The 27,877-nt window shown below is 40.7% G+C and overlaps 1 protein-coding gene across 5 annotated transcripts in view; it reads right to left on the bottom strand.

The window, feature by feature from the left end:
• Positions 1–27,828, bottom strand: part of ALDH8A1 (aldehyde dehydrogenase 8 family member A1) — a 47,513-nt gene extending 19,685 nt beyond the window's left edge. For 2 of the 5 annotated variants that reach the window (XM_055114140.2, XM_034962885.3), the window contains exons 1-4: positions 13,482–27,828; positions 6,689–6,836; positions 5,280–5,435; positions 2,142–2,291 (exon numbers count right to left, since the gene is read on the bottom strand). In XM_055114140.2, the coding sequence (XP_054970115.1) occupies positions 2,142–2,291; positions 5,280–5,435; positions 6,689–6,836; positions 13,482–13,661 (634 nt within the window). In that variant the 5' untranslated portion in view covers positions 13,662–27,828. Of the gene's footprint in view, positions 1–2,141; positions 2,292–5,279; positions 5,436–6,688; positions 6,837–12,769 lie in introns of all 5 variants that reach the window. The other 3 variants (XM_055114141.2, XM_008953026.5, XM_034962887.3) reach the window with 2 other exon arrangements.
• Between the last annotated feature and the right edge of the window lie 49 nt (positions 27,829–27,877).

Consider the following 27,877-nt stretch of genomic DNA (forward strand, 5'->3'; position numbering starts at 1 on the left):
TTTGGTGCCTCCAAGAAGAAATGACTATTCCAGGAATCCCACAGAAGTATTCACTGTGTCATCTTAAAAATGAGTTTATTTTAAAGGAAGGTTATCTGTCAAGTCTGTTTAAATGCCCAGGACTAGAGGAGCTAACTCTTTAAACATCCAGAATGAATTAGTTATTTTCGCTTTTCCCTCCCCTACTAAAAGCTTCTTTTACGTTGCTCTAAAGCAGATGACACAGATGTGGTTCGCATTCCTTCCAATCCCAGTGGAGAAACTGAGGGCTCAAGAGAGGAGCAAGGTGAACATGACACTCTCTATATTTGTCAGGGGAGGAAGTTTCAGCCCACGGAGGAAAGAGGAGAAGGGCTGTCTTAGTTTAATGGGCTTATTAGTTCCCAAGAAATAAGATCAATGCTGTGCAGAGATGGAAACAGAAACTGTCATGCAGGCCAGGTTCAGGGCAGACTGGCTGGGAAAGATAACTCATCATCTATCCAGACGCTCTTGGTCTCAGGAGAGAGTGGTTAAGGGAACACGGCTCTGCACGCCACCCCTGCCTCCAAATCCCAGTAGAGGGCAAGCCCCAGGCCTAGTCCACTCTGGGGAACCTGCAGTCACCAGGCAGGGAAGAAGTATGTCGCGCCTTTGCAGACACCACAGACCTCATTTTACAAAGAATGGGATTAGACTGCGAGGTCTTTTGTAGGGGAGGAACACGGGAAGGGTCGGCACATTTAAATGATATACCCTGCCCCACCCCCTCCACCTCGAAGCCTGGGATCTCCATAGATGACAACTCAGAGTCCTAGGCTGGGAGGCCTCATTCCTCTGGAGGACCCTGGGATTGTAAGGCCCAGTGCCATTCCCTAAACAGCCTCAGTTTTGAGCCTTCATCTTCCTCGTGGAGTAAAGAACTGGCTAGGGTTTACTGGAAGTTAATGTGTATGTCTGTGCTTCTAAGAAAGGTGTTCCGAAGCGGGAGAGAGAGATGGACTCTTACCCACCGGGCATTCTATGGATACAGGAGAGCCCAGCAGTGCCTCTCTATGGGCTGAAAGGCAGCAAGGAAAGACTCAACTAGAAAGACAGTGAGTCTGTCTCCCCCACCCAGCACTCCTGCCCTGGCTGTGGGGTGACATAGCAAAAAGACCTCACATTAAGGGGACTTCTCACAGGAGGGCTGCTGGGGTCTCCTGCCTGCTGCCTTCAAACAGTGCCAGCCTGTGCCTGTGCGGAGCTACGGCCCAGAACTAAACCAGGAGCTCATCCTGAATGCGGCCAATAAACTATTAGCAGAAAAAGAACAAGGAGCAAACGTGTGAACCTTGATATGCTAGGAAGAGGCCATATTGTATTAGCTTTCCATTAGCAGTCCCAAAGGCAGGAAAAACTGAAGGATGTATATTTAGATCTCTTGAAATCGGGCTACTTCTACTAGGTATTCTATAGCCAAGAAAACTATAGATGTACCTAGCAATATTCTTATTGTCATCAAGATTAACTTGTGATTCAACTTAAGATTTTATTATTATTTTTTTTTAATTTATTTTTTTGAGACAGAGTCTCACTCTGTCGCCCAGGCTGGAGTGCAGTGGTGCAATCTCGGCTCACTGCAAGCCCCGCCTCCTGGGTTCACGCCATTCTCCTGCCTCAGCCTCCCAAGTAGCTGGGACTACAGGCGCCCGCCACCACGCCCGGCTAATTTTTTGTATTTTTAGTAGAGACAGGGTTTCATCGTATTAGCCAGGATGGTCTCGATCTCCTGACCTCGTGATCCACCCACCTCAGCCTCCCAAAGTGCTGGGATTACAGGCGTGAACCACCACGCCTGGCCCCAACTTAAGATTTTAATTGACTCTCTGGAGCAGGCAGGTGTCTTTGATTTGATGGGGCTGTTTAAGTCTGCGTCACTATTGTGCTGCCAGTCGCCCACCCTGGGGAGTGGAACTTGCCTGCAGTAGCACCGTTCTGGTGTTGAAGACAGGAAGCAGGGTGAGGGAACCCTGTGGGTGGAGGGGATTTCCCAGACAAGGATCAGAAAGACAAAGCCCACGACGTCACTGGAATCGATTGCGCTGCTGAGTGGAAGATTTCTATAAACTATAGCTTTGCTCCAACTCTGTGCCTGCCCCCCAACCCCAACACCTAATTACCTGCTTTATCCAGGAGTTTGCACAACATCCACGCAGTCACTGAAGTCAGCTCACTGGGCTTGGCTATCACAGTGTTCCCTGCAGCCATCGCTGGAGCGATCTTCCAGGTCAGCAAGTAGAGTGGCAAATTCCAGGGGCTGATGAGACCAGCTAAGGGATGAGAGCAGAAGCACTGCCTGTGACGGCATACCCCTCTGAGGTGGACTGGCCAAGTGGGGTTATTAACGCAAAACTCCTTCATGCTGCAGGAAACTTAGCTTACTCTTCTAACTTCTTCCCAAGCTTTGCTTATTTGTAGCCACCTTCAGGAAAATAATTCTAAAATATATTCCAAGCAACTGTACCTTTTAAAACAGAGTAAAGTCAATATGATTTCCCCATTTCTTGGCAGTTCATGATTATGAACAACAGCAATATAAACTCCAGAGCTAAAGAGTTGTCACCTATCATATACCCAAAGAAATATAAATCATTCTATTATAAAGATACATGCACGCGTATGTTCATTGCAGCACTTTGCTATTCACAATAGCAATAGCAAAGACATAGAATCAACTCAAATGCTCATCAATAATGGATTGGATAAGAATATGTGGTACATATACACAATGGAATACAATGCAGCCATAAAAAGGAACGAGATCATGTCCTTTGCAGGCACACGGATGAAGGTGGAAGCCATTATCCTTAGCAAAGTAACACAGAAACAGAAAACCAAACACCTGCATGTTCTCACTTATAAGTGGGAGCTGAACAATGAGAACACATGGACACAGGGAAAGGAACAACACACAGCAGGCCCTGTCAGGGGAGAGTCGGGGGGAAGAGCATTAGGATAAAGAGCAAATGCATGCTGGGCTTAATAGCTAGGTGATGGGTTGATAGGTGCAGCAAACCACCATGGCACACGTTTACCTATGTAACAAACCTGCACATCCTGCACGTGTACCCTGGAACTTCAAAAAAAAATAAAAAATAAAAAAACAGTTGTCACCTGTCACTAAACAGTTCCAGAATGTGATGCATTTTGAGATTTATAGACTGAGCTTTACTTTTTCAAAAATGTCTCCTTCCCCATTATTTTAACTGTCTGGCTGTTATTTCTTCTAACATGTTTCTTTACCTTTACTTCAAATCTGTCATGGGTTGAGACATAAAATCTCAAGCTTTATATAATTATTCATAAAATAGGGGCCAATGAGTTCTGAGTGTTCCATGTGAGGGCCCTCCTATCAGTAAAGCCAATAACCTTTGGTGCATGGACTGTGACATCCATTTTGGCTATTTAGAATATTTTTAAATAAAAATTCACTCTAGATTGTCACTTGTATCCTGACCAGATAGATTTGCTGAATGAGTAACATAACCAGCAGCTAGAATGTGTCTCCATGCAATATTCTGAAACTATCCAGGTTTCCAACCACAAAACAAACAAATATAAAAATCTACCTTCTGAAAGGAAATTGATTCACCTTATTTTATACTCTTCCCTCAAGCCTGTGCTATGAAAGTAAATGCATCTTTTATATTATTAAATTTCCCATTGAAAAATCCATTCTTTAGGGGATAAAAATATTTTTGCAGCAAAATATATTAGTACACTTCCTAGGAGGAGGTAGAGCTTTCCACAATGCCTTGAAAACATAATTTCTGAAGGTTTCAAGGAACCAAAGCAATGAGATGTCCCAATTGTTTTCCTTTTAACTTATATTCATAAAATGTAACAAGCCAAAAAGATGATTTTTTTCTCCGAGGAAACAGTGACATCTGGTGGAAGGTTTTAGTCATCACAGACATTTATTTATACGTTCTTCCAAAGGTCAAGAGGCAAAGGAATGCATGAAGTAAGATAATTCTCAGTAGAGGCTTATTTATCACACACCTGGCACCATACTACATGCCCTACACTTATTAATTTATTTAATGTACATAAATAGTTCTTCCTTTTTTTTTTCTTTTGAGACAGAGTCTCGATCTATCACCCAGGCTGGAGTGCAGTGGCACCATCTCAGCTCACTGCAACCTCCAACTCCCAGGTTCAAGCGATTCTCCTGCCTCAGCCTCCCAAGTAGCTGGGACTACAGGTGCATGCCACCACGCCCAGCTGGGTTTTTTTGTTTTGTTTTGTTTTGTTGAGACCGAGTCTCACTCTTGTCGCCCAGGCTGGAGTGCGATGGCACAATCTCAGCTCACTGCAACCTCGGCCTCCTGGGTTCAAGCAATTCTCCCTGCCTCAGCCTCCCAAGTAGCTGGGATTACAAGTGCCCGCCACCACATCCAGCTAATTTTTTGTATTTTTAGTAGAGATGGGGTTTCGCCATGTTGGCCAGGCTGGTCTCGAACTCCTGACCTCAGGCGATCTGCCAATCTTGGCCTCCCAAAGTGCTGGTATTACAGGCATGAGCCACCGCGCCCGGCGAATTTTTGTATTTTTAGTAGAGACGGGGTTTCACCATGGTGGCCAGGCTGATCGAATTCCTGACCTCAGATGATCCTCCCGCCTCAGCCTCTCAAAGTGCTGGGATTACAGGCGTGAGCCACTGCGCACAGCCTGATTTTTCCTTTTTAAAATATAAGTAGAAAAAAAAATCCTGGCATGTGAATTTACATATTTACTCTTAGCATCATTCTTTTCCCTATGATTTTCCAGATAAGTCATGAACATGAGGCCTGGCGTGGTGGCTCATGCCTGTAATCCCAGCACTTGGGGAGGCCGAGGCGGGAGGATAACTTGAGGTCAGGAGTTTGAGATCAGCCTGGCCAACATGGGTGAAACCCTGTTTCTACTAAAAACACAAAAATTAGCCGGTGTGGTAGCTCGCACCTGTGGTCCCAGGTACTCAGGAGGCTGAGACTAGAGAATCACTAGAATCCAGGAAGCAGAGGTTGCAGTGAGCCGAGATCATGCCACTGCACTCCAGCCTGGGCGACAGAGCAAGACGCTGTCTAAAAAGAAAAGCAGGGAATTTGACACAAAGAAAATAAACTAGAAATAGATCTTTGAGGCCAATGGATTTTAGAAAAGAAAAATATCAGTTCTTCCTTTTCTTTAACCTGTTCCTTGAGGACAATGCCATAGAATGTTGTGAGCATCTGCAAGCATAACCGGGAGGTGGGCTCTCACTGAACAGCACTCACCGACTCCCACCGGGGCCCGCACCGTGTAGTGCATGCAGCCCAGGTGGTCCATCTGCGTGCACTCTGACGTGTGGTGCAGGCTGGAGGAAGCGAAGAACCTGAAGTTCTGCACAGACCGGGGAATGTCCATGGTTCTTGCCAGTGCTAAGGTTTTCCCTGTACGAAGCAAACAACATAAAGCACTATCAGCTAATGGGGACACTCTATCCATCAGCTTCCACTGCCCACGTGTCCCAACTCACACTGAAACGGCCTGGATTCCTTCTAGCCTGGGGCAGGCATTCCTTGACCTCACAAAGACTTGATCATGGTTTGATAAAACCATACAATATTTAGGTACAAGGTTGGAAACTGAGGTGGGGGGTTAAAATTGAGTCAATAATCTTTGTTCTGTGAATTGAACACATCATTCTCATCACCAATTTGCCAGATGCTACCACTTCACCCACACAAACTCTTGCAATTCAAAATCACCAGGCTTTGTACCTGCGACAAAGGCATTGAAATACGGGTGTTAGGACAGTTGTAATTGCACAGCACAAAACGAAACACTTTTATACACATGTAATGTGTATTTCATGACCTCCCAACACATGGTAGAGTCATCAGAAGAGCGGCTGGGAATGCCCTGGCACGGGATGCTGTGTGGCACCTGCTTGCCCATCACATGCCCTGCACGTCCTAGCTCCTGGATGGAACAGAAAGAGAAACAGAAGCTTACCTGGACTGCTACTGAGTTCTCTTTAGCGACGCAGGGAGACTGGCCAGGAACACCAGCAGAGAACTATTTTCTTTTTAAGGGCTTGGACTCAGGCTGCTTTCTGATTTTTGATTGGTTTATGGCACACATGTAATTTTTAAAACTCTTGGCTTATCTTAACAGATATTCTTGCAAAAATTTACAAATATTTACTCCATTACCCTGACCTCTGGGAAAGAGTGGGGAAAAAAATGAGATGTGTCGGGAGTGGAATGGTGACTGACATATCAGAAAACATCCTAAATAATCTGACTGCATAACTGCTTTTCAAATTATCTTTGCTTTGAAATTCTCTGCTTAGAATGAGTAGGAGACTGCATGATCAGCCCTAGTTCTTCATCTCTCCCTATATCCATGCCCTTTGCTGTATATATTTGCACTTCCTTTCATCCAATGAACAGAGTATATTTCTTTGCCCCTCAGCTTTTGGATCCAGCCATGTGACTTTCTCTGGCCATCTGAATGAGACAGGGGTGGGCCAGCCACACGTCCTGGCCTTCCCAGGCCTGGAGCAAGGGAGGGTTTGCTCTCCACTTCTACTATTGCCAGAGGAGCAGGCACATGGGCTGGCCTGATGGCCCCAAGAGGGGTAACATGAATAATCAGAGATGCCCTGAGTCCCATGTTACAGTTAAGAGGCAACTCTCACCTTGGTCTTTAGACTCGGCCTGGGCAAACTCCTCCAGGGACTGCTCCAGCAAATCCGCCACCTGGTTCAGGACCCGCGAGCGCTCCTGGGGGCTGCGGGATGACCAGCCGGGAAAGGCTTCTCTGGCGGCCTTGACCGCGGCTTCAATCTTTGAGGAGCAAATGGGAGAAAGGGTCACCTTAAAGCTGTTAGTCCTTGGGGGATGGACAAAACCAGAATCCTCAGGTCTCCACACACCTCATTTTTGTTTTGTTTTGTTTTGTTTTGTTTTTTAGATAGATTCTCACTCTGTAGCCCAGCCTGGAGGGCAGTGGTGCAATTTTGGCTCACTGCAACCTCTGCCTCCGGGGTTCAAGTGATTCTCCCACCTCAGCCTCCTGAGCAGCTGGGATTACAGGCATGTGCCACCATGCCCAGCTAATTTTTGTATTTTTTAGTAGAAAGGGGATTTCACCATGCTGACCAGGCCGGTCTCGAGTTCCTGAATACAAATGAACCACTTGCCTCGGCCTCCCAAAGTGCTGGGATTACAGCTGTGAGCCACTGCACCTGGCCCACCCTAATTTTGAATATTCAACATGTCCCAGTGCTGAGCCACCCACAAAGTAGATGACACAGGTGTTTACATGACCAGCAAAGGAGGGGTACCATAGAAACAAAGAAACACGCTCCATTTCAACCAATGCATCCTGAATGTGGTAATCAGATCATTAGAAAGAAGCTATTTGAATTTTAACATATGTACATTTTCAATCACTTCAGAAACTAGAATTTTTTAAAATATTATGGGCCAGGAGTGGTGGCTCATGCCTGTAATCTTAGCACTTAGGGAGGCTGGGTTGGGAGGATTGCTTGAGCCCAGGAGTTTGAGACCAGCCTGGTCAACATAGTGAGACCCTGTCTCTACACAAAGGTTTTTTAAAAAATTAGTTGGGCGTTGTGGTGCATGCCTGTAGTCCCAGCTACTCAGGAGGCTAAGGTGGGAGGATTACTTGAGCCCAGGAGGTAGAAGCTGTAGTGAGCTGTAATTGTGCCACTGCACTCCAGCCTAGGTGACAGAGTAAGACTCTGTCTCAAAAAAATGTATATGTTATACATATATACTATATATATATAGTATATATAGTATGTATATATTATATATACAGTAGAAGAAGAAAATTAATCTAGATATGTGGAATCTGTAAAGCTTCTAACTCAGCTCTGACATGTCTTATAAAGTCTGAAATTTTGGGTGAAATCACATCCTCAGATTGTCATTTTCACTTGAAATGACTAATTATATTTATAATTTATTGACTAATTTTTATATAAGGGAATATGCTAAATACTTTACACAAATTATTTTTATTTAAGTCCTTTCAAAATTCTATAACATGAGTATTGCTATGCCCATTTTACAGATGGGAAAACTGAGACATAGAAACTCAAGCAATTTGCCATAGGTCACACAGCTCATAAGTGGCAGAATCAGGACTCAAACCCAGACTTTGGTGGTTCCCAGGACCACAGGTTGCTCTGCCTGCTGCCTGATTCTGCCCAGTGGAAGAGGCCTTATTGGAGAAGAGGAGATTTGTGGCTGGACAGATGGCTTGGGTACCTGGTTTTAGAGTTACATACAAAAGGAAACAATATATGTATGGGAAGGTATGGGCAGGGTCAACTCATGGCCAAAATGTTATGTAGACAAAATAATTTTCAAGTCCTCTTCTGCCTTTCTCTTCTCTCCGGCAATGTCTAAGTAATGCCTTCTCCAGAGATGACAAATCCCTAACCCATGTCTCACTCCTCTCCTTTCTCACATGCATGAAAAATTATTATAATCACAGCTGTCTTCCACCACTGGGCCCTGGCTCAGACTCAGAATCCTTTTCCATAGGCTTCTGGCAGCCGTGAGCATCTTTTTTGGGGCGCTTGACCTGAAGTAATCTAGCTGCCTGAGCCTGTGCTAGCCCTCATGCAAAACCTGACCCACACCCCTCCTTCATTTTCCTCATGCAAAGTGACTGATATGGCTAGGTTTTGTGTCTCAACCCAAATCTCATCTTGAATTGTAATCCCCCTGTGTTGAGGGAGGAAAGTGATTGGTTTGTGGGGGCTATTTTCATGATAGTGAGTGAATTCTCGTGAGATCTAATGGTTTTATAAATGGTAGTTTTTCTTGGGCTTCACATGCTGTCTCGCCTGCCGCCAGACATGCCTGCTTCCTCTTCGGCCATGATTGTAAGTTTCCTGAGGCCTCCCCAGCCATGCAGAACTGTGAGTCAATTAAACCTCTTTCCTTGATAAACTACCCAGTCTCGGGTATTATCTTTATAGCAGTGTGAGAACAAACTAATACAGTCACTTTTAGCTGAGCTGAAGTAAGGTATAAAATGATTCTCATCTTAATTAGAAATTTCTAGAAATATGGTGGCTTCACCTTAAAAACTAAATCTTGAATGTGGACCTGCAGACAGGATGGGGGAAGAGATGGCTTTGGTGACCTCCACCACCAGCTGCAGCCATGAGGAAGCCCCACTGCCAGCCAGCAAGAGGAGCATGAATTTCTACAGTCAATGTAAAAATCTGATCTTTTTGCTATTCAGAAAATTCAAGTCCACTCATATTTTCTAAGTTGCCTTATAGCACATCTTATGTCCATGTAATATAGAATACATATTAATGTACTACATACAATAATATTAGCATAAGTTAATACATAGAAAGCATTTACTATAGGCCAAGTACTAAGGGCTTTAAGCATATTAGTCTGTTTAATCCTCAGAATAACACTATAAAGTAGATATCATTATTATCCTCATTTTATAGATGAGGAGACTGAGGCATGCAAAAGTTCAGCTCTAAGTCAAAGCCATAGATACCAAGTGGTGCAGCTTGTATTTGAACCAGGCAGTCTGACTCTAGTATGTGCTTATAACTGCAATGCTATAATGCAAATGTGCTATGCACACAGGTGTGCATGTGTGTGTGCACACACATGTGCACATGCCCATGGATCTAAGCATCAGAGATGAGAGTGTTAGTACTGTCCTCTGTAAAATAAGGATCATAATAGAGACTTCTAAGTTGTTACAACTTGCTTCTTTGGATAATCTATATTAAAGGGCTTACTGATTGCACACTACCAGACTTTAAAATATACTACAAAGCTATAGTAACCAAAATAGCATGGCACTGGTGTAAAAACAGACACATAGACCAGTGAAACAGAATAGAGAATCCAGAAATAAATCCATGCATTTACAGCCAACTCGTTTTTTACAAAGCTGCCAAAAATATGCATTGGTGAAAAGATAGTCTCTCCAATAAATGGTGCTGGGAAAACTGGATAACCATATGCAGAAGAATGAAACTAGACTCCTATCTCTCACCAAATCAATCAAAACAGATTAAAGACTTAGATAGATGTAAGACCCAAAACTATGAAACTACTATAAGAAAACATAGGGTAAATACTTCATGACATTGATTTGGGCAAAGATTTTTTTGGGCAAGACCTCAAAAGCACAGGCAACAAAAGAAAATAAATAAATAAAATAAAATAACATCAAGCTAAAAAGCTTCTGCACAACAGAGGAAACAACAGAGTTAAGAGGCAACCTACAGAATGGGAGAAAATATTTGCAAACTATCCATCTGATAAGGGATTAATAACCAGAATATATAAGGAGCTTGAGCTTGTATATATACATATACAACTCAATAGCCACCGCCCAAAAAATCCAATTTAAAAACAGGCAAATGATCTAAAGAGATATTCCACAAAAAGAAGATGTACAAATGGCCAATAGGTATATAAAAAATGCTTAACATCACTAATTATTAGGGAAATGCAAGTCAAAACCACAACGAGTTATTATCTCATCCCAGTTAAAATGGTCATTATCAAAAAATAAGAAATAAAAAAGGCTGGTGAAGCTGCAAAAAAAAGGGAAGACAAATACACTGTTGGTGGGAAAGTCAATTAGTGCAGCCATTATGGAAAACGCATGTAGGTTTCTCAAAAAAAAAAAGAAACTAAAAATAGAACAACAGTATGATCCAGCAATCCCACTACTGGAAATTTATCCAAAGAAAAGGAAATCAGTATACTGAAGAGATACCTGTACCCCCATATTTGTTGAAGCACTATTTACAATGGTCAAGATATGGACTCAACCTAATGTCCATCAACAGCTGAATGGATAAAGAAAATATGGTATATATACACAATGGAATATTATTCAGCCATAAAAAGGAACAAAATCCTGTCATTTGCACCAACACGATTTGAGCTGGAGGATATTATGTTAAGTGAAGTAAGCCAGGCACAAAAATACAAATATTACATGTTCTCACTCATATGTGGAAGCTTAAAAAAGTTGATCTCATGGAGGTAGAGAGTAGAATTATGGTTACCAGAGGCTGGGAAGGGTAGAGGAGAGGATAGAGGTTGGCTAATTAATACAAAAATATGGTTAAAAGGAATAAGTTCTAGTAGAGTGACAATAGTTAACAATAATTTATTGTATATTTCACAATAGTTAGAAGAAAAGATTTGGAATGTTCCCAACACCAAGAAATGATAAATGTTTAATGTGATGGAGATCCTAATTACCCTGATTTGATCATGACACATTGTATGCATGTATCAAAATGTCACATATGCCCATAAAGATGTACAATTATTATGTATCAATTTTTTAATTTTTTGTTAAAAAAGGGCTTAATGACTGCAAAGCACAAAGCAAAAGCTGAATAAACGGGAGCCACTGTTAGCAGCACCAGCAACATTTTCCTGAGTGATGTTTTGGGAAATTGGACATGCGGTTTGTATGGTAACCATATTTTTCAAGCCGGAAAAAACTATGACTTATGGGATCAGATAGGATATTTGGAAGTTGGATTGCTGAGAAACTGAACATATCTATTTACTCTACTAGCTAGTGCATCCATAGCTCATTCTATTTTCTAAAAAGGTATGAGCCATTAGCTGCAGGAAATATTTCAGCTGAATTTGGCATGTTTGTCATTTTTAACTTCACTTTGGCAAACAAGGAAGAGTGGAAAACACAAAGCTGGATTTCCCAGAGCTGTGTTAAGTCATTTGAAGCAAACAAAATTGCAGATTATAATTTAACCAATGCATTAACCAACATTTGCAAACATTAATCCCTAAGTCTGAAGGTTTACTTTAAATGCAAGACAGATTTGAAGTATTAACAAAAAAGAAAAAAAATAGCAATGTTCTTAAAAAAAAAAACTTTGCATGGAATATATTTTTTATATGAAGACTATATTTTAAATAATCTAGTTCTTTGTGCCTTAAAAAGAATAAATTATAATTCATAAGGCATTAGATGACTATATATACATCAGCTACATTTACCACTTCAGATATATTTACATTCTCAGTGCAATAATTGATAGCTAATCAAATATATCTCAAATATTTTACAAAATTCTCCAAGTAAAATTAATTCTACATCACCAAAAAAATGTAATGCACATGCCATTAAACACTTTGGATAAGAAAAACGATGCTGTTAAATCTAACTCCAAAAATATATGGGAATTTGATTTTGAGTTTCATCATTCAAATGATTGATTTTATTTTACTAGGTATTTTGAAGACATGACAAATTATGAGAAGACAATCTAAAACAAAGCCCACAGTTTTTTGCTTGTTTGTTTATTTTAGTAAAGCTATACTTTTTTTTTAATTCCATGGAAATAGTGGTAAATTTAAGCAGTGCGTGGTGGAGAAAAGGGAATATTTAACAAAGTGATAGCTCATACAAATAATACTTTGTACTAGACACTGATTAGGAAATGTTTGAGAATTACAAAAAAAACTGCACACAGGGCTGTGTTAGGTTGGCTAGAAAAATGACTTACTTTCTGCATATAGGAAGAGATTTGTTCTAGGTATCATACAGTCCAGTTACAAGGTACATCCTCTTAGAACTAGAATCTTGCTTCTATCATGTTTAACAATCCTACATCTTCCCCCAACTCCCTCTGCTTTTAGAAAACTGTTACCCATAATTGGCCAACATATTAAACACATTTCGGTCTTCTTTAAGTGCATATACTCACCTCGTCTTTTCCACTATTTGGCACTCTGCAATACACTTCCCCTGTTGATGGGTCGTAAGAATCTATATATGAGCTACAAGGTAAAAATTTTCCATCTATGAAGTTTTCCAGCATCAAAAGTGCCTTTGTTCCAGCCATAGCAAGGAAAAATTCTGCCTTTCCTCTTTACGACTGAGCACTCAGGTTGTCCCCACCACTGTCTGGACTCCTGAGTGAGCCTCCCCCTTCCCAGCCCCCATCTTCCCCTTTACCAATCAGTGAATGTGGGAGGGCACCTGACGCTCTCAGAGAGCATTCCAGTCTCCAAACTCAGAACTAAGAGAGTGGCTGAATGTTTCACAGACTTCTAGTACATTACCTGACATGGATAATTGTGTGTAAAAGTAACAGCTACTTACTTATGTGTTCATAGCCCTTTAAATCATCAAAAGGCATCTGTGCATGTGATTTTATTGGGTTCACACCGTAAACTGTTCATTGCTCAAACACTGATTGGATGCCAGGCCCCAAAGCAAGTCCTTTACATGAATTTACTCATTTATTCCACACAACAATCCTATATGAAGTAACCATTACTTCCTCTCTTTTATAGAAGAAACTGAGCCTTGGAGAGGTTAGACCATTTTTCCAAGGTCACATAGTTAGCAGGGGATGAACTGTAGCCCTTTAATCTCCAAATCATACACTTTTTCCTCAGTGCATCACTGCTTACCCTGCAGAGGTAACTGAAGACAGATGCCCTCTTTCTGTGGCTCATCTGTGTTTCTTTACCTTGGCTGCCCTCTCTTGGAAGAGCTGTCTCTCCATCCCAAAACCGGGGCCACAGTGGCTGCTCACATCTTCCTAGATGTGCCATGGAGATAAAGACAAGCAAAAAACATGTATGACACATATAGCAAGGGCTTCAGATCCCTGATGTAGCTGAGAATTTCTACAAATTGGTAAGAGAAATGAGCACCCCAACAGAAAAGATAAGCAAAGATACAAAAAAGCAATCCATAGGAAAAGGAACACAATTGGCTAATGAATATATTAACAATGTTCAGCCTTGTTGTTAAGCAAGGAATGTGAAATACAGAGGTGGCCTGATTTGCCAATCATACTGGAGAGCATTTTTAAAGATTGAGAACATCTACTCTGTGAGGATGTGGAGAATCATCCCTAGTCCATAGGCGGGAGGGTTCACAGAACACTGCTTGGGGCAATTTGTCAGGGTCTGGTCAATTTCTCTTCTAGGAATCTCTCCTACAGAATTACATGCTCATGAACAAGTACATAAGTCACAGGATATCCTTTTTTATCATAATTTAAAAATCAAAACAACCTAAATGTCCATCAATTGGAGAATATTAGAGTATAATTGTTATATTCTTAACAGGGAATACTACTTAGACATTAGAAGGATACATTGTTAAGTGAAAAAAGAAAACTAGTGAATACTATATACAGTATAGTTTCTTTGGCTATTTACATGGTTGACGGGAAGCCGTTTTAAACTGCTTGGATATTTTATGGCAAGCCTATATTACTTTTATAATTATGATTTATAGTTATAATTCAGTTGAAGGTTAGGTACCAATATTCTAAAATTCATTGATCACATGAGGGCACTTGCTGGCCGTGCACCTCCTTAGGCCCTCTCTGCTTCCATCTTTATTGGTCTCTAGATATTCTCCAAAATTCTTGCTAATCTCTGATGCAAAGCAACAGGCAACCCATTCCCTGCGGAACTAAGCTCCAGGCCCCTCTCAGCCTATCTGAAGACTATCTATGACACTCTTCTGAACAAAGGACCAACTTCTTGGTCTTTTTTTTTTTTTTTTTTTTTTTTTTTTGCAGCTAAAAAGTTCTGCAGAAGCTTTGGAAATATAACTCATTATCTTTAACATAACTACATTCTTTTTTTTCTTTTTTCTTTTTTTTTTTTTGACAGAGTCTCACTTTGTCACCCAGGCTGGGGTGCTGTGGTGTGACCTTAGCTCGCTGCAGCTTTGAACTCCTGGGTTCAAGTGATTCTCCTGCCTCAGCCTTCCAAGTCACTGGGACGACAGGTGCATGCCACCACGCCTGGCTAATTTTTGTATTTTTTGTAGAGACGAGGTCTCGCTATGTTGGCCAGGCTGATCTTGAACTCCTGGGCTCCAGTGATCTTCTTGCCTCAGCTTCCCAAAGTGCTGAAATTATAGGCATAAGCCACTGTGCCCAGCCATAACCACATTCTTGGTAAGAGCTCAATCTCCTCACCCAGTAAAAAGTAGGAAAGCAGTATAAAGATGTTTAAAGATGTACATTTTTTCTCAGCTTAAAATTTTTAACATTCCTTTTCTAGGTTACTTTTTTGTTTTTAAATGAACTTTTATTTATTCCTTGCACCATATACAAAAAATATTTTTGAATCCTTTTTTTTTTCATTTTTTTAATTTTTATTTTTGGATACAAGTTTCCCTGTTACTCAGGCTGCAGTGCAGTGGTGTGATCATAGCTGACTGCAGCCTTGAACTCCTGGGCTCAAATAATCCTCCTGCCTCAGGCTCCTGAGTAGTTAGGACTACAGGCATGCCACACCATGCCTGGCTAATTTATTATTATTACTATTATTGCTATTTTGTAGAATCAGGGTCCTGCCTACATTGCCCAGGCTGGTCTCAAACTTTTTTTCCTTTTATTTTGTGTTAATAATTTTCGGTCATATTACTATGCTTTTGTTGAAAATCTCTTCTGATTTTTTAAAACACTGGTCACATATATATAAATACAGTTATCACCACATAACAATATTTCAGTGAACAACAGACTCCATATGCAATGAAGATCCCATAAAATTATAATGGACCTAAAAAGTTCCTATCGCCTAGTGACATCATAGCCGTCGTAGAGGCATTACTCTACGATGTGAGAGGCATTACTCACGTTTGTGGTAATGCTGATGCAAACAAACCCACTGCACTGCCACTTGTATAAAAGTCTAGCACATACAGTTATGTACAGTACCTAATACATGATAATGATAATAAATGACTTAGTGGTTTATGTATTTACTATCTGTACTTTTATCATTATTTTAGGGTATACTCTTTCTACGTATTAAAAAAAAAGTTAACTGTAAAAAATCCTCAGACAGGTGCTTCAGGAGATTTTCCAGAAGAAGGCATTGCTATCTGAGGAGATGGCAGCTTCATGCATGTGACTGCCCCTGAAGACCTTCCAGTGGGACAAGATGCAGAGGTGGAAAGTATTGATGATCCGGACCCTGTGTAGACCTAGGATAATGTGAGTGTTTATGTCTTCATTTTTAACAAAAAAATTGAAAAGTAAAAAAATTTAAAAACAGAAAAAAGCTTATGGAAAAAGGGATATAAAGAAAATATATTTGTACAGCTGTACAATGTATGTGTTTTAAGCCCTTATTACAAAGTCAAAAAGCATTTTACAAATGGAAAAGTTCATAAAGTAGGAAAGTTACAGTGAGCTAAGGTTAATTTATTATCGAAGAAAAGTATTTGCTCATAACTTTAGTGCAGCCTAAGTATATAGTATAGCATCCAGTACTGTCCTAGGCCTTCACATTCACACAGCATTCATGCACTGACTTACCCAGAACAAATTCCATGGATAACTGCCCTATACAGGTGTACCATTTTTAATCTTTTATACTTTATTTTTTATGTATTTTTCTGTTTAGATACACAAATACTTACCATTGTGTTACAATTGCCTGCGGTATTCAGGACAGTAATGTGCTGTGCAGGTTTGTAGCCTAGAAGAAATAGGCTATCCCATCTAGCCTAGGTGTGTAGTAGGCTGCACCATCTTGGTGTAAGTACACGCTAAAATTTTTGCACAACCATAAAATCAATTAATGTCACATTTCTCAGAATGTATTCCCAACATGAAGCAAGGCATAACTATAAATACATATATGGGTAAATAAATACAATCACATATACAGTCAGGGTCCATTCAGAAAACAGAAAGCATGGCAGGTTTGTCAAAGTTTAACACCAGGAAATGTTTACCCAGACGAAGCTGAAACAGCATGTAAGGGCTGCTGAGATAACCCAGAGATTAGCAACCACAAAAAGCAGCTGCCATTCTTTAAACTGGAGAACAAAAAGGAAGAGGTGGGCTACGAGAAACCAGAAACTTTCAGGGGAGCCCCTCGCCTTCTGCCCCAGCTGGTGCTGGGACTCTTTTTTTTTTTGAGATGGAGTCTCGCTCTGTCGCTCAGGCTGGAGTGCAGTGGCTGCATCTCAGCTCACTGCAACCTCTGCCTGCCAGGTTCAAACGATTCTCCTGTCTCAGCCTCCCAAGTAGCTGGGATTACAGGCGCATGCTGCCCAGCTAATTTTTTGTATTTTAATACAGACGGGATTTCACCATGTTGCCCAGGCTGGTCTCAAACTCCTGAGCTCAGGCAATCCACCCGCCTCAGCCTCTCAAAGTGCTAGGATTACAGGTGTGAGCCACTGTGCCCGGCCGGTGCTGAGACTTCTGACAAGCGTGGTGTGGCTGATGCTGGGAGGCCCAGAGCAGCTGGAGTCTGGAGCTGGCGCCGTTGCCTGTCGCTGGAGAGTCGCTGACAGGGACTGGAGACAGAAGGTAGTCTCAGGCTTTTTCTGGTGCTGCCCACGGTCAGGTCAGCTGGAAACAGAATGAGAGAAATATGCAGGTCCCAGCCCTGGCACCACAGAGTGAAGTACCAAGAAGTGAGCTTGGTGCTGAGAGACAGTGAGTACCACCCGGTGTGTGCATAAAGACTTCTGTAGCCCATCTTCCTGGGTCTCCAACAACTCTGCCTAATGTTGATGGACTCATCAGAATGTTTGTCTTTTTGTACAGAGTGCAAAGGATTCTAATGGGAGGACTATGGAAGGGAGATCTTTTTGAAGAAAGGACTTTACCCAGGATAGCCTGAGAGAGGAATTTTCTGCCACGTGACAGTAGAAGAGGACAGAAGCCGGACACGGTGCTTCTAAAGAGTGCCTGGTGCTGATCAGAACTCCCCACACAAGATCAGTCCCAGCGGCAGAGCAGGCGTGTCTGTCAGTTACAGTGACCTCCTTGTGCCATTTTCTTGTGCCATTGGCTGCTCAAGCTGGGCCTTCGCTGGTTTTTCTTTTTCTTTGTTTTTTTTTTGAGACAGAGTTTCACTCTTGTTGCCCGGGCTGGAGTGCAATGGCACGATCTCAGCTCACAGCAACCTCTGCTTCCTGGGTTCAAGCAATTCTCCTGCCTCAGCCTCCCAAGTAGCTGGGATTACAGGTATGTGCCACCACGCCTGGCTAATTTTGTATTTTTAGTAGAGACGGGGTTTCACCATGTTGGTCAGGCTGGTCTCAAACTCCTGACCTCAAGTGATCCGCCCTCCTCGGCCTCCCAAAGTGCTGGGATTACAGGCGTGAGCCACCGTGCCTGGCCTCGCTGGTTTTTCATAATGTACTTGGCCTTCCCCCGCTTCCCGCTGTCAGCCCTTTTCTGTCCACAGTGCAACCATTTGATCCCCACCTGCAGGTCAACCACAGAGATGACTCTGGAATCAGAGCTCAGCTGAGCTGGGAGAGACTTTCATCCTGGAGGACAGAGCATGGGCCTCATTCAGAGTCTGGTCATGTCGGTTGACCCCAGTCCTGATACCTGAGCTCTGACATGCCTTCAAGGCCTTTTCTCTAAGTTGGCACCAACGTTTCTCCTGTCGGTTTCCCTTGAAGAGACATGAAATCCTATATCTGGGCCTAGTGGCTGAGAACCTACTTCTAGGTAGTTCTACCTGCTTCACTGGACATGTGGGTATCACCTGCTCCTGAATTATTCTGGGGGGCTCCATCTGCTCGCCAGTGTGTCCTGCTGAATGCAGATCTGTTCTTACTACATCCCTGTAACAGCATTCTGACCCATGGGTGAAACGTACTCCCATTTGCGGTCACAGAATCCACCCCCCACCACATCCCAAGGGGTGGATTCACTGCCAGGTCCTGCACGGTGAGGACAGGGGACTCAAGACCTTGAGTGCAACTGAGAAAAAATTATAAATGGGAGGTATTAAGTATACTAATATTCTAACAGAACTAGTTGCTCTAGAATATTACAAAAGAGAATAGGGTGTTTTTATCTAATACAACAAAAGTTATTCTCTTTAAAAGGGGAAAGACAATCCTGATTTAGGGGGCCCCAGGTGTACTGGAGTTTTGTTTTTACCCACAGTGGTAAACAAAAATCACAGCATGGTAGCATGAGGCAGCTGGGAGGGGTACGCTAGACTCAGGAGAAACACAGGATGGGGAATGGAGAGTGCCATGAGTGAAATGAAGCCATCAGAGTTCATTCATTTGGAGAAGGATAGGGGAGGATGGATACAGAAGCATGGAGAGGAGGTTGAAAGACAGACAAGATGGTAATTCCAGGCCAAATAAATACCTGTTCTGGGGCGTCATTTTCCTTCTGTCTCCACAAGAACCTTGCTCACTGGATTATCATCTAACTTTTCATTCTTCTCCTCTCTCCTGGCACTTTCAGCCTTTAAATGAGTTCCTCTCTCCAATATCATATCATATAAACAAAATAATATAATAAACAAAAATTTAAAAGAACTTTCTCTGGCTCTCTGGCCTCTGTCCTCTCCTCTATAATCCTTCTCTCCTACTGAAAACATTACACAGAATGAATGAAAATGAAAAGTGCTGTTGTTATAGGAATAACTACCCTCACTTATATGTGGCATGATGTTCTCTTGCCCATTTGCCAGCCCCTCAAACCCCAATCTTCTTAGCCTCACTCCTAGGAGGAACTTTTGTGCACAATCACATGTCAGAATTATCCTATGCAAGGTTATCAATATGAAACACTAGAGGTTTCTTTGGTTGCATGTGCTCCACTCTGAGGAATCTGGGGACGTGCCCTTGCCCTCCAAGGTTAGCGCTCATAATGGGATCACTGTCTTGGGATGATGGTTGTGGGATCCCCCAAGAGATAGAGCTGAAGGCTAGAAAAACTGAGTGAGGAGAGGAACAAGGTATAAGAGAGAAATTCAAGAAGTATGTATATGGGATTCTGTTTCAAGTGTGAACAGATAAGACCTTAACACGTATGCTTATATTAAACTCAGCCATTTTGGGGAAAATGCTAGGTGTCCCCTGTGGTGACCACCCTAATGTTCTCTAACATACAGTTCTCCTCCTGAGTACTCCTCAGCCCCTTTGCAATGAGGTGGGGCTGTTTGGATAGTTCTGGCCAGGGTCTTTGAGTAAACGCCAAGCCTGCTGGGGACTGTCCACTGTCTCTCCCACTTCCATATAGACCAGGAAGGCTGTGTGTTCCAGGTGGCAAGTACAGGATGAAGAACCTCTGTCAGCCTGGACTGCTGAGTCACTCTATGGAGTACAGTTTTATTATGTGGTGATAATTAGCATGAAATAAACATGTGTTTTCCTATGCCACTGTATTTGGGGGTCAATTTCTAACCAATCACAGCATAAACAAGCCTACCCTGGTTAGCAGGCATATAACTTTAGTTGGCTAAAATTTCAAAATTTCTCATTGATGCTATCTTGCAGATACCAGTCCCTGGGCACTGATCCCATATCTAGACAGGAATAGAGCCCTCTGTGAGGAGACGTGGCTCTTTTCCTCAAAGAAAAGGGCATGGCCAAATGCGTGGGGCCTGACGGGTGCTACATACCATGTTAATGATGCAACCCTAGCCTACTTCCCTAACCAAGGAGGTGAAAGTCCAGTGCCCAGCTCAGAGGCAAGACTTAAAGCTGTGGTCAGTGGAGGAAGGTAAGAGCCTTCAGAGCGAAGGTGTACACCTCCTCCAGTATGGAAACACTGCTAAGATGACAAAACTTAAACCCAGTTAAGGGGTATTGTATTGATATTACAAAGGCCACAAACTGTGGAAGCCCCTACCATCTGACTCCACAGTCCCTTGATTGATATCTGTGACTGGACACTTGTGGAGGATCAGACATTAGGATCAATTAAGATGCAGTTGTTCTGGGCCAAATGGCCAAGGATAACCAGAGAAAATAATACCTTACACCAAATATACTAAGTGGAAAAAACTGCTCAGCAAAGTAGACTATAGAAATGATTCTGACCCACAATACCTTAAAATGGGTGTGACTGGCATTGTTTTTCTTTTCAAAACGTACTAAGGTATGAGACTCCCTCACTCTCAACTCCCATGCAGCAGCAGATCCTCCAGGCTTCCTAACTCTGTGGTCAGATCCAGTTTGACCAAGGCAAAGATTTTTAGGAATTGATTTTCACAGGAAGGGTTTTACTTGGCCAGGGACCACTTCTTATCATCCAAGAGATTTAACAAGATGTTTTCAGGCATATCTAGAATAGAAGAGGTGCAGGGCTTATAACATGGGCTTCTCGGGCCATGTATACAATTGACCAGGAATGAGGCCAGGGATCTCACTGGTTATTTGTTCACCCTGCAAGGAAGCCCTGGTTGCCTAGACTTTCATTCTGGGATCAAGAACAAAGGACAGATGCAAAGACTTGCCTAGTATATAGCTGAACATGGATCAGTATTAGGCAGAATAGGTACCCAGAAATCTACATTAACACTCTGTTAAGGTGCCAGGAACAACAAAGTGGAGATAAAATTTCTCTATGGCATGTGGGATTCACGGGCAACACAAACAGGAGGCTTTCAGAAAAAGACTCTGTATCTTGAAGTGGATTCTTTAATGCCAGGCATGGTGGCTCACGTCTGTAATCCTAGAACTTTGAGAGGCCTGAGGTGGAAGGATCACTTGAGCCCAGGAGTTTGAGACCAGCCCGGGCAACAAAGTGAGACCCCCATCTCTATAAAAAAATAGAAAAAAATTAGCCGGGTGTGGTGGTGCATGCTTGTCGTCCCAGCTACTTGGGAGGCTGAGGTGGATCACTTGAGCTCTGGGCGGTCAAGGCTGCTGTGAACCGCGATCGTGCAGTGGCACAATCATTGCTCACTGCACTCCAGCCTAGGTGACAGTGAGACCCTCTGCTGGATGCTGAGCCAGAAAAGTTAAGGTAAATGTTCTCAACAATTCTCCATCCACTGAAGAACTAGGGTGGTGGGAATGGGGCTGAGCATGGGATTTCCCCAACCCCTAGACAGCAGGCCTCCAAGACGAGTCAGAGAATAGCCTCGCCCTCCCTACAGCAGGAACAAAGTGGGGTTAGAGACATTTTTGTTTCAGTTGATGAAATGTTAATAGAGGCTGGTTGAATAGCTGTGATCTATATATATTAATTTCTTGATTTTGATGATTATTATTGTGGTTGTGCAGAAGATATACAGACGACAGACAGACAGTCTTGATCTGTCACCCAGGCTGGAATGCAGTGGCACAAACATGGCTCACTACAGCCTCCACCTCTTGGTGTCAGGCAATCCTCCCACCTCAGCCTCCCCAGTAGCTGGAATTACAGCCATGCACTACCATGACTGCCTATTTTTTTTATTATTTTTTGTAGCGATGGGGTCTCACTATGTCGCCCCAGCTGATCTTAACTTCTGGACTCAAGTATTCTCCTGGTCTTGAACTCTCAAAGTGCTGGGAATACAGGTGTGAGCCACTGCACCCAACCTGTGGAGAATACTTTGTAGGAAACAGATATTCAATTCAGTAGTGATGGGACATCATGTGGCAACATGGTTTAGGAAAAAAATTTTTTCTATTGGACTTGGAACTTTTCATTTATTTGAAATATTTTCCAAAATATTCATAACAGAAAAGGAAGTGGATTCTCACCTCATATCATGAACATATTACTCACACCACATAAACAATTTACAAAAATTTTTTTTAAAGAAGGGAAATGTTAAAATCCCCAGTCAGGGCTGGGAAAAGGCTATGATAGATTAGGATAGCTTCAATGGCACTTATTGCTAATGTTTTAATCATTAGTAGAGGGAACAGTTTATGGGGTTTTCTTAATTGTTTTTAATCTACATATTAATTACAAATGTTCTTTTGCTTGTATTAAATACTATATAACAAAAATTTAAAGACTTTATCATTTAGAACAGTTTTATATTTATAGAAATACTGCAGCCAGTTTCCCCCCAATATGAACATCTTATATAGAATAGTACATTTGCCACAGTTAAGGAACCAGTAGTGATACATTCTTAACTAAACTCCATAATTTATTGATATTTCCTTAGCTTTTACCTAATGTCTTTGGTACAGGATCCCACTCATGACACATTACATTTCCTTATGTCTCCTTAGGTCCTCATGGCAATGAGTTTCTCAGATTTTTCTTATGTTTGATGACCTTCACAGTTTTAATGAGTATTGGTCAAGAATTTTGTAGGATGCTCCTCTATTAAAATTTGCCTGATATTTTTCTCATGATTAGAGTGGTGGTGTGAGTTTTTAGGAGGAAGATCAAAGAGAAAAAGTGCCATCTTCACATTATTATACATAGATATATATCAGTATGTATAATCAACATGACGTCACTCGATGTTAACCTTGATCACTTGGCTGAAGTAGTACTTGTCAGGTTTTTCCATTATAAAATTCTTTTCACTGCTTTTCCACACCGTACTCTTTGGAAAGAAGTCACTATGCTCAGCCCCACACAAGAGGGGTGGAGTGTTATGTTCTACCTCCGTGAAGACAAAGTATCTACATAAATTATTTGAAATGCTTTTACAAGGGAGATTTGTCTCTTCATTTCCCCTTTCTTATTTATTCAACCTCCCTTTATTTATTCAATCATTTATTCATATTGGTATGGACTCATGGGTATATTTCCTAAGGACAGTCATTCTGTTTCTTTTCTAGGTTTTTTAGTTAAATGTTTATTTAGTTAGTTTTTCCATAAGCTTATAGTAAAAAATATTTAAGGATATACTGATTTCTTTCCATTACATACAAATATATACACATATACACATGCATAAATGTAAAATATATTTGTTGTATACACATGTAATACATAGGTATATGTATTACACACATTTAAAAAAATCTTTACTTTGCTGATTTATTTCTATTACTTTGTATTCCACAAATGATTTCAGATGACTTACAGAAATAAAAATACATACATTATAATAGGTTGTGGGGGAGAAAATATTAGGAAGAATGAAAAATAAGTGCTTGCAAACAAGATAAAGCCAGGGATACGGGTAGTTTACAAAATGCCTAAGATCCTGTACAGTTTGGGGCCTCAAATTTGGCTGTCAGCTTCCTGGCAGCCAAAATAAAGAGAAAACCATCATGAGTATAAAGCTATCTGAAGCTTTAATAAGTAGTCTCATTTTCATTTTTGAAAATAATCTTAAATTTTCTTCATTAGGTTATTTAGAAGAGTGTCTTTTATATGTCCCATGACTAAGGTATTTCTAAAAACTAATTTTAATATATAGAACTTTTGAGTATTATGCTTTTGATAACCTGGAGTTTTCTTCATCACTAAGAATACACTCAATTTTTGTAAATGAACATTTTAGAAGGTGTTTAAGGAAATAAGCCTAGCCACAGGTAAAACTCCTCAGATGAAAATGTCAGTATGCTGTCACGCAGGAGGATCTCTGGGGCATCAACAGTATTTTGCTGAAATTACCATGGTTCGATATCTGGCTTATAGGCTTTGGGATCTGAATTTGTCAATATACTGAGAATAGACTCATTTAACTAAACTCAAGAGGTTGATATTTAACATTCAAATTCCAATTTATTTATGTACTATGAGAAGTATATCAGAAAACCCACAGATTCTTGTGTCCTCTTTCCTGGCACATTCCCTTCCTCTAATTAAACTACTTGAATTGCCAAATAATCAAACTTCAGCACATTTATTCTTACCTTCAGCAGAACTTATGCAGCTCGGTAAAAGTTAAAGGACCAACAAGGAACCAGAAGAGACATTAGACAATCAAAATTCAACAGTATTTGAATCTATCTCAGAGTTATGTATTTATCCTCTAATTGGGCCTGGCCTGGCCAAGGGAGCCAGGGAGTCTTTCCTTTCTGGACAGAGTGCAATCATTTGAATATTTATGTCCTTGCAAAATTCATGATGAAATTTAATTCCCAATATAACAGTATTAAGAGTTGAGACCTTTTAATTACAAAATTGGGCCATGAGGGCTCATCCTCCTGCATGAGATTAGTGTCCTTATAAAAGCACTTGAGGGAGCAAGTTTCTACCTTCAGCTCTTCTGCCTCATGTGAACACGGTGTTTGTCCCTTCTGCCATGTGAGGACACAGCAAGAGATGTCATGTTTGAGGCAGACAGCCTTCACCAGACACCACATCTGTTGGTGTCTTGATCTTGGACTTCCCAGCCTCTAGAATGTTAAGACATAAATGGCTGTTATTATAAATTACCCAGTTTAGGGTATTTTGCTATAGCAGCTCGAACAGACTGAGAGACAAGGCTTTGAATGAGTAGCATTTGTTGCTGTGAACCTTTCTCAAGATTCCATGGATAACTAAGCCCTCTTATGAATGGCACAGACCTTCTTTAACTCTTTGCAGATATCTTGCTATTTTTGTTTTCCATTTTGTTGTTAATTCCTGTTCCTTTGTAGATTTGACTTTTCTCTCTGACCAATTTTAGAATCTTTCTCTTCGGTATTCTGCAGTTTCACTAAAATGTACTTAGAAGTGGATTTCTTTTTATTTACCATCCTTGAAATATGTTGTATTGCTTCTATTTGTGAATTCATATCTTTCATCAGTTCTGGAAAATTTTACAGCTATTATATTTTTTGATATTGTACATCCATTCTCTGTATTCTCACTTTCTAAAACTTTAATTTTATGTGATGTATACCTTCTCATTCTAGTCTCTATTCCACATGAACTTATTCATATCTTTATCTTACTGTACTGTACTGTGGGTAAATTCTCTGATCCATGCTTCCAGCTACTAATTCTTTCTTTGGCTGTATCTAATCTGTTTAATCTAAATAGTTTTTAGTTTCAATTATATATTTCACACTTAAATGTTACATTTGATTTTAAAACACACATGGTCATTTTATAGTCTCTTATTTACTCACATTTCCATGTCTTATAAGGAAATATTAAATATTTAAATATTTTAGCCAGCTATTTTATATTCTGTAACCAGTAATTCCAATATCTGTAGTCCGTTTAAATGATTCCAAACCTGAAAGATAACTCCCATATCTATAGTCTGATCCACTGAGTTCACTTTATAATGTAACTCTTCAAGAGCAGTGTTAACTGCTTATTATCAAATTCTTGAAGGAAACTTGTAACAGTATATTCTCTTTTTACATATATTTATTTTTTTCTGCTTTGCTATTTAAGTCCTCTATGACCTTGTTTGTTTACATGATCTATAAGGCAGAGCTATGAGAATTCCTCAATAATTGCAACTATGCCCTTTAATTTTTAATTTCTAATAAATTTCATTATGCATTTTTATGTCATTTGGTACAGTTTTATTGTGCATTATACTTGTTATTAATATGAAATTCTCTTAATTTTTTTTTTACTTGCTTTAAATTCTTTGTCCAGTGTTAATATTGCTACTCCTGATTTCTGGAGAGGCAGTGTAGTGTCTTTGAATATGCCTCAGTCAGACTTAACTCTAAATTCAAATCATGGTTCCATAATTTATTTACTAGTTTTTAGCAATCCCTCTGAGCTTTAGTCTTCTCATCTATAGACTGAGGTTAATAATATCTGCCTCATATAATTATAGACATGTCATGTTAAATGAGTATATGAAAATTGCTTGGCACATTAGGTAGACACCCAACGGATCAGTTATTTTTGTCTCCCCAGTACGTCTGTGCCCTTTCTTCTTTAAATCTATGGTTTTATTTATTTACAAAATAGGAATATTTTGCAGATAGCATATCATTAGCTTTGCAGTTTGAGTCTACATTTTAAAGATAAAAACCTATTTTCATTTACTGTAATAATCACAACCTTTGTCTTCATTTAATTGTCTTGTTTCCTTTCCATCTTTTGCTGTACAGACTTAGTTTCTTTGCTTTTTTTTTTTTTTTTGCATTGATATGAATAGTTTCACTAATTCCATTCGTGGTTACTGTAAACATTCTTAAAACTTTGTTTTATGGGATTATCAGAATAACAAAATAATGTAGTCCCTTTATGGACTATAAGTAACTTAATGCTTTTCTTTCCCTATTTCATATCCCCATATTTGGCGCAATAATTCAATTCACTTACTTCATTATTTTGTTTTGCATTGTATTTTACACCTACATTTACACTATTAACTTATTTGTACATACTTAAATGGTTTCAGTGTGAAAAAGCAGCTTCTGACCTAGCATTCACACTAGGCGGTGGCGTTCTCCTGCTGAACATTGAACAATTCTCAAATCTCTAACATCAGATGAGGTCACTGTAATCCGGATAAAATGAGATACTGTAATCATGCCTGAGCACAGACAAATACAAAGTCACTGTGCAAACCATAAACAGCCAACCTCTTCTTGTGGCTAACATGGGTGACTGTTGCTTCTTTCCTTTCCTCCCACCCACAACATAAAAATTAAGATACCCAATTGCAAAATCACTCCCACTTTCTGACAGCACTCAATCCACTTTCTGACAGCACTCAATCCAGAAGAAACCCTTGCTCACTTGAGCCCTCCTTAAAATTAGCTACATGTGCTCAAATTCTTAGCAAGCCCCTCCTTACACCTTCCCACTGAGAAGCACCTATAGACCCCAGTGGTGTGCAGTCTCTCTTGCTGCAGCAAGCATCAATAAAACTAATTTTGATTATAATTATGCCCTGGTGATCTTTGATGACATCAACAAATGATGAGCATCAACAAATGTTTGCCGCAGAATTTTCTACCATCACCTACCCCGCAATCTTAAAGTTTTGAATTATCTCTTTATGATACCCTGTCCCCTGGTTGGACTATCAGCCCTATTAAGACTCAAGCCCCAGAGCTTTCTCTTGTGCCTGGAATATGGCAGGATCATAATTAGACGAGGAAAGGATGAATGTTTTTCTACTTACATATTTCTATAAATATTTTAGAGGGAAATTAGAAGATGATTCAGTAGTTTGTATTGGGCCTACTTGTCTCGATTTTTTGAAAACTGTATAATTTTGAATAACTTCTATACATC

Source organism: Pan paniscus, chromosome 5, assembly GCF_029289425.2.
Source record: "Pan paniscus chromosome 5, NHGRI_mPanPan1-v2.0_pri, whole genome shotgun sequence".
Classification (NCBI taxonomy): domain Eukaryota; kingdom Metazoa; phylum Chordata; class Mammalia; order Primates; family Hominidae; genus Pan; species Pan paniscus.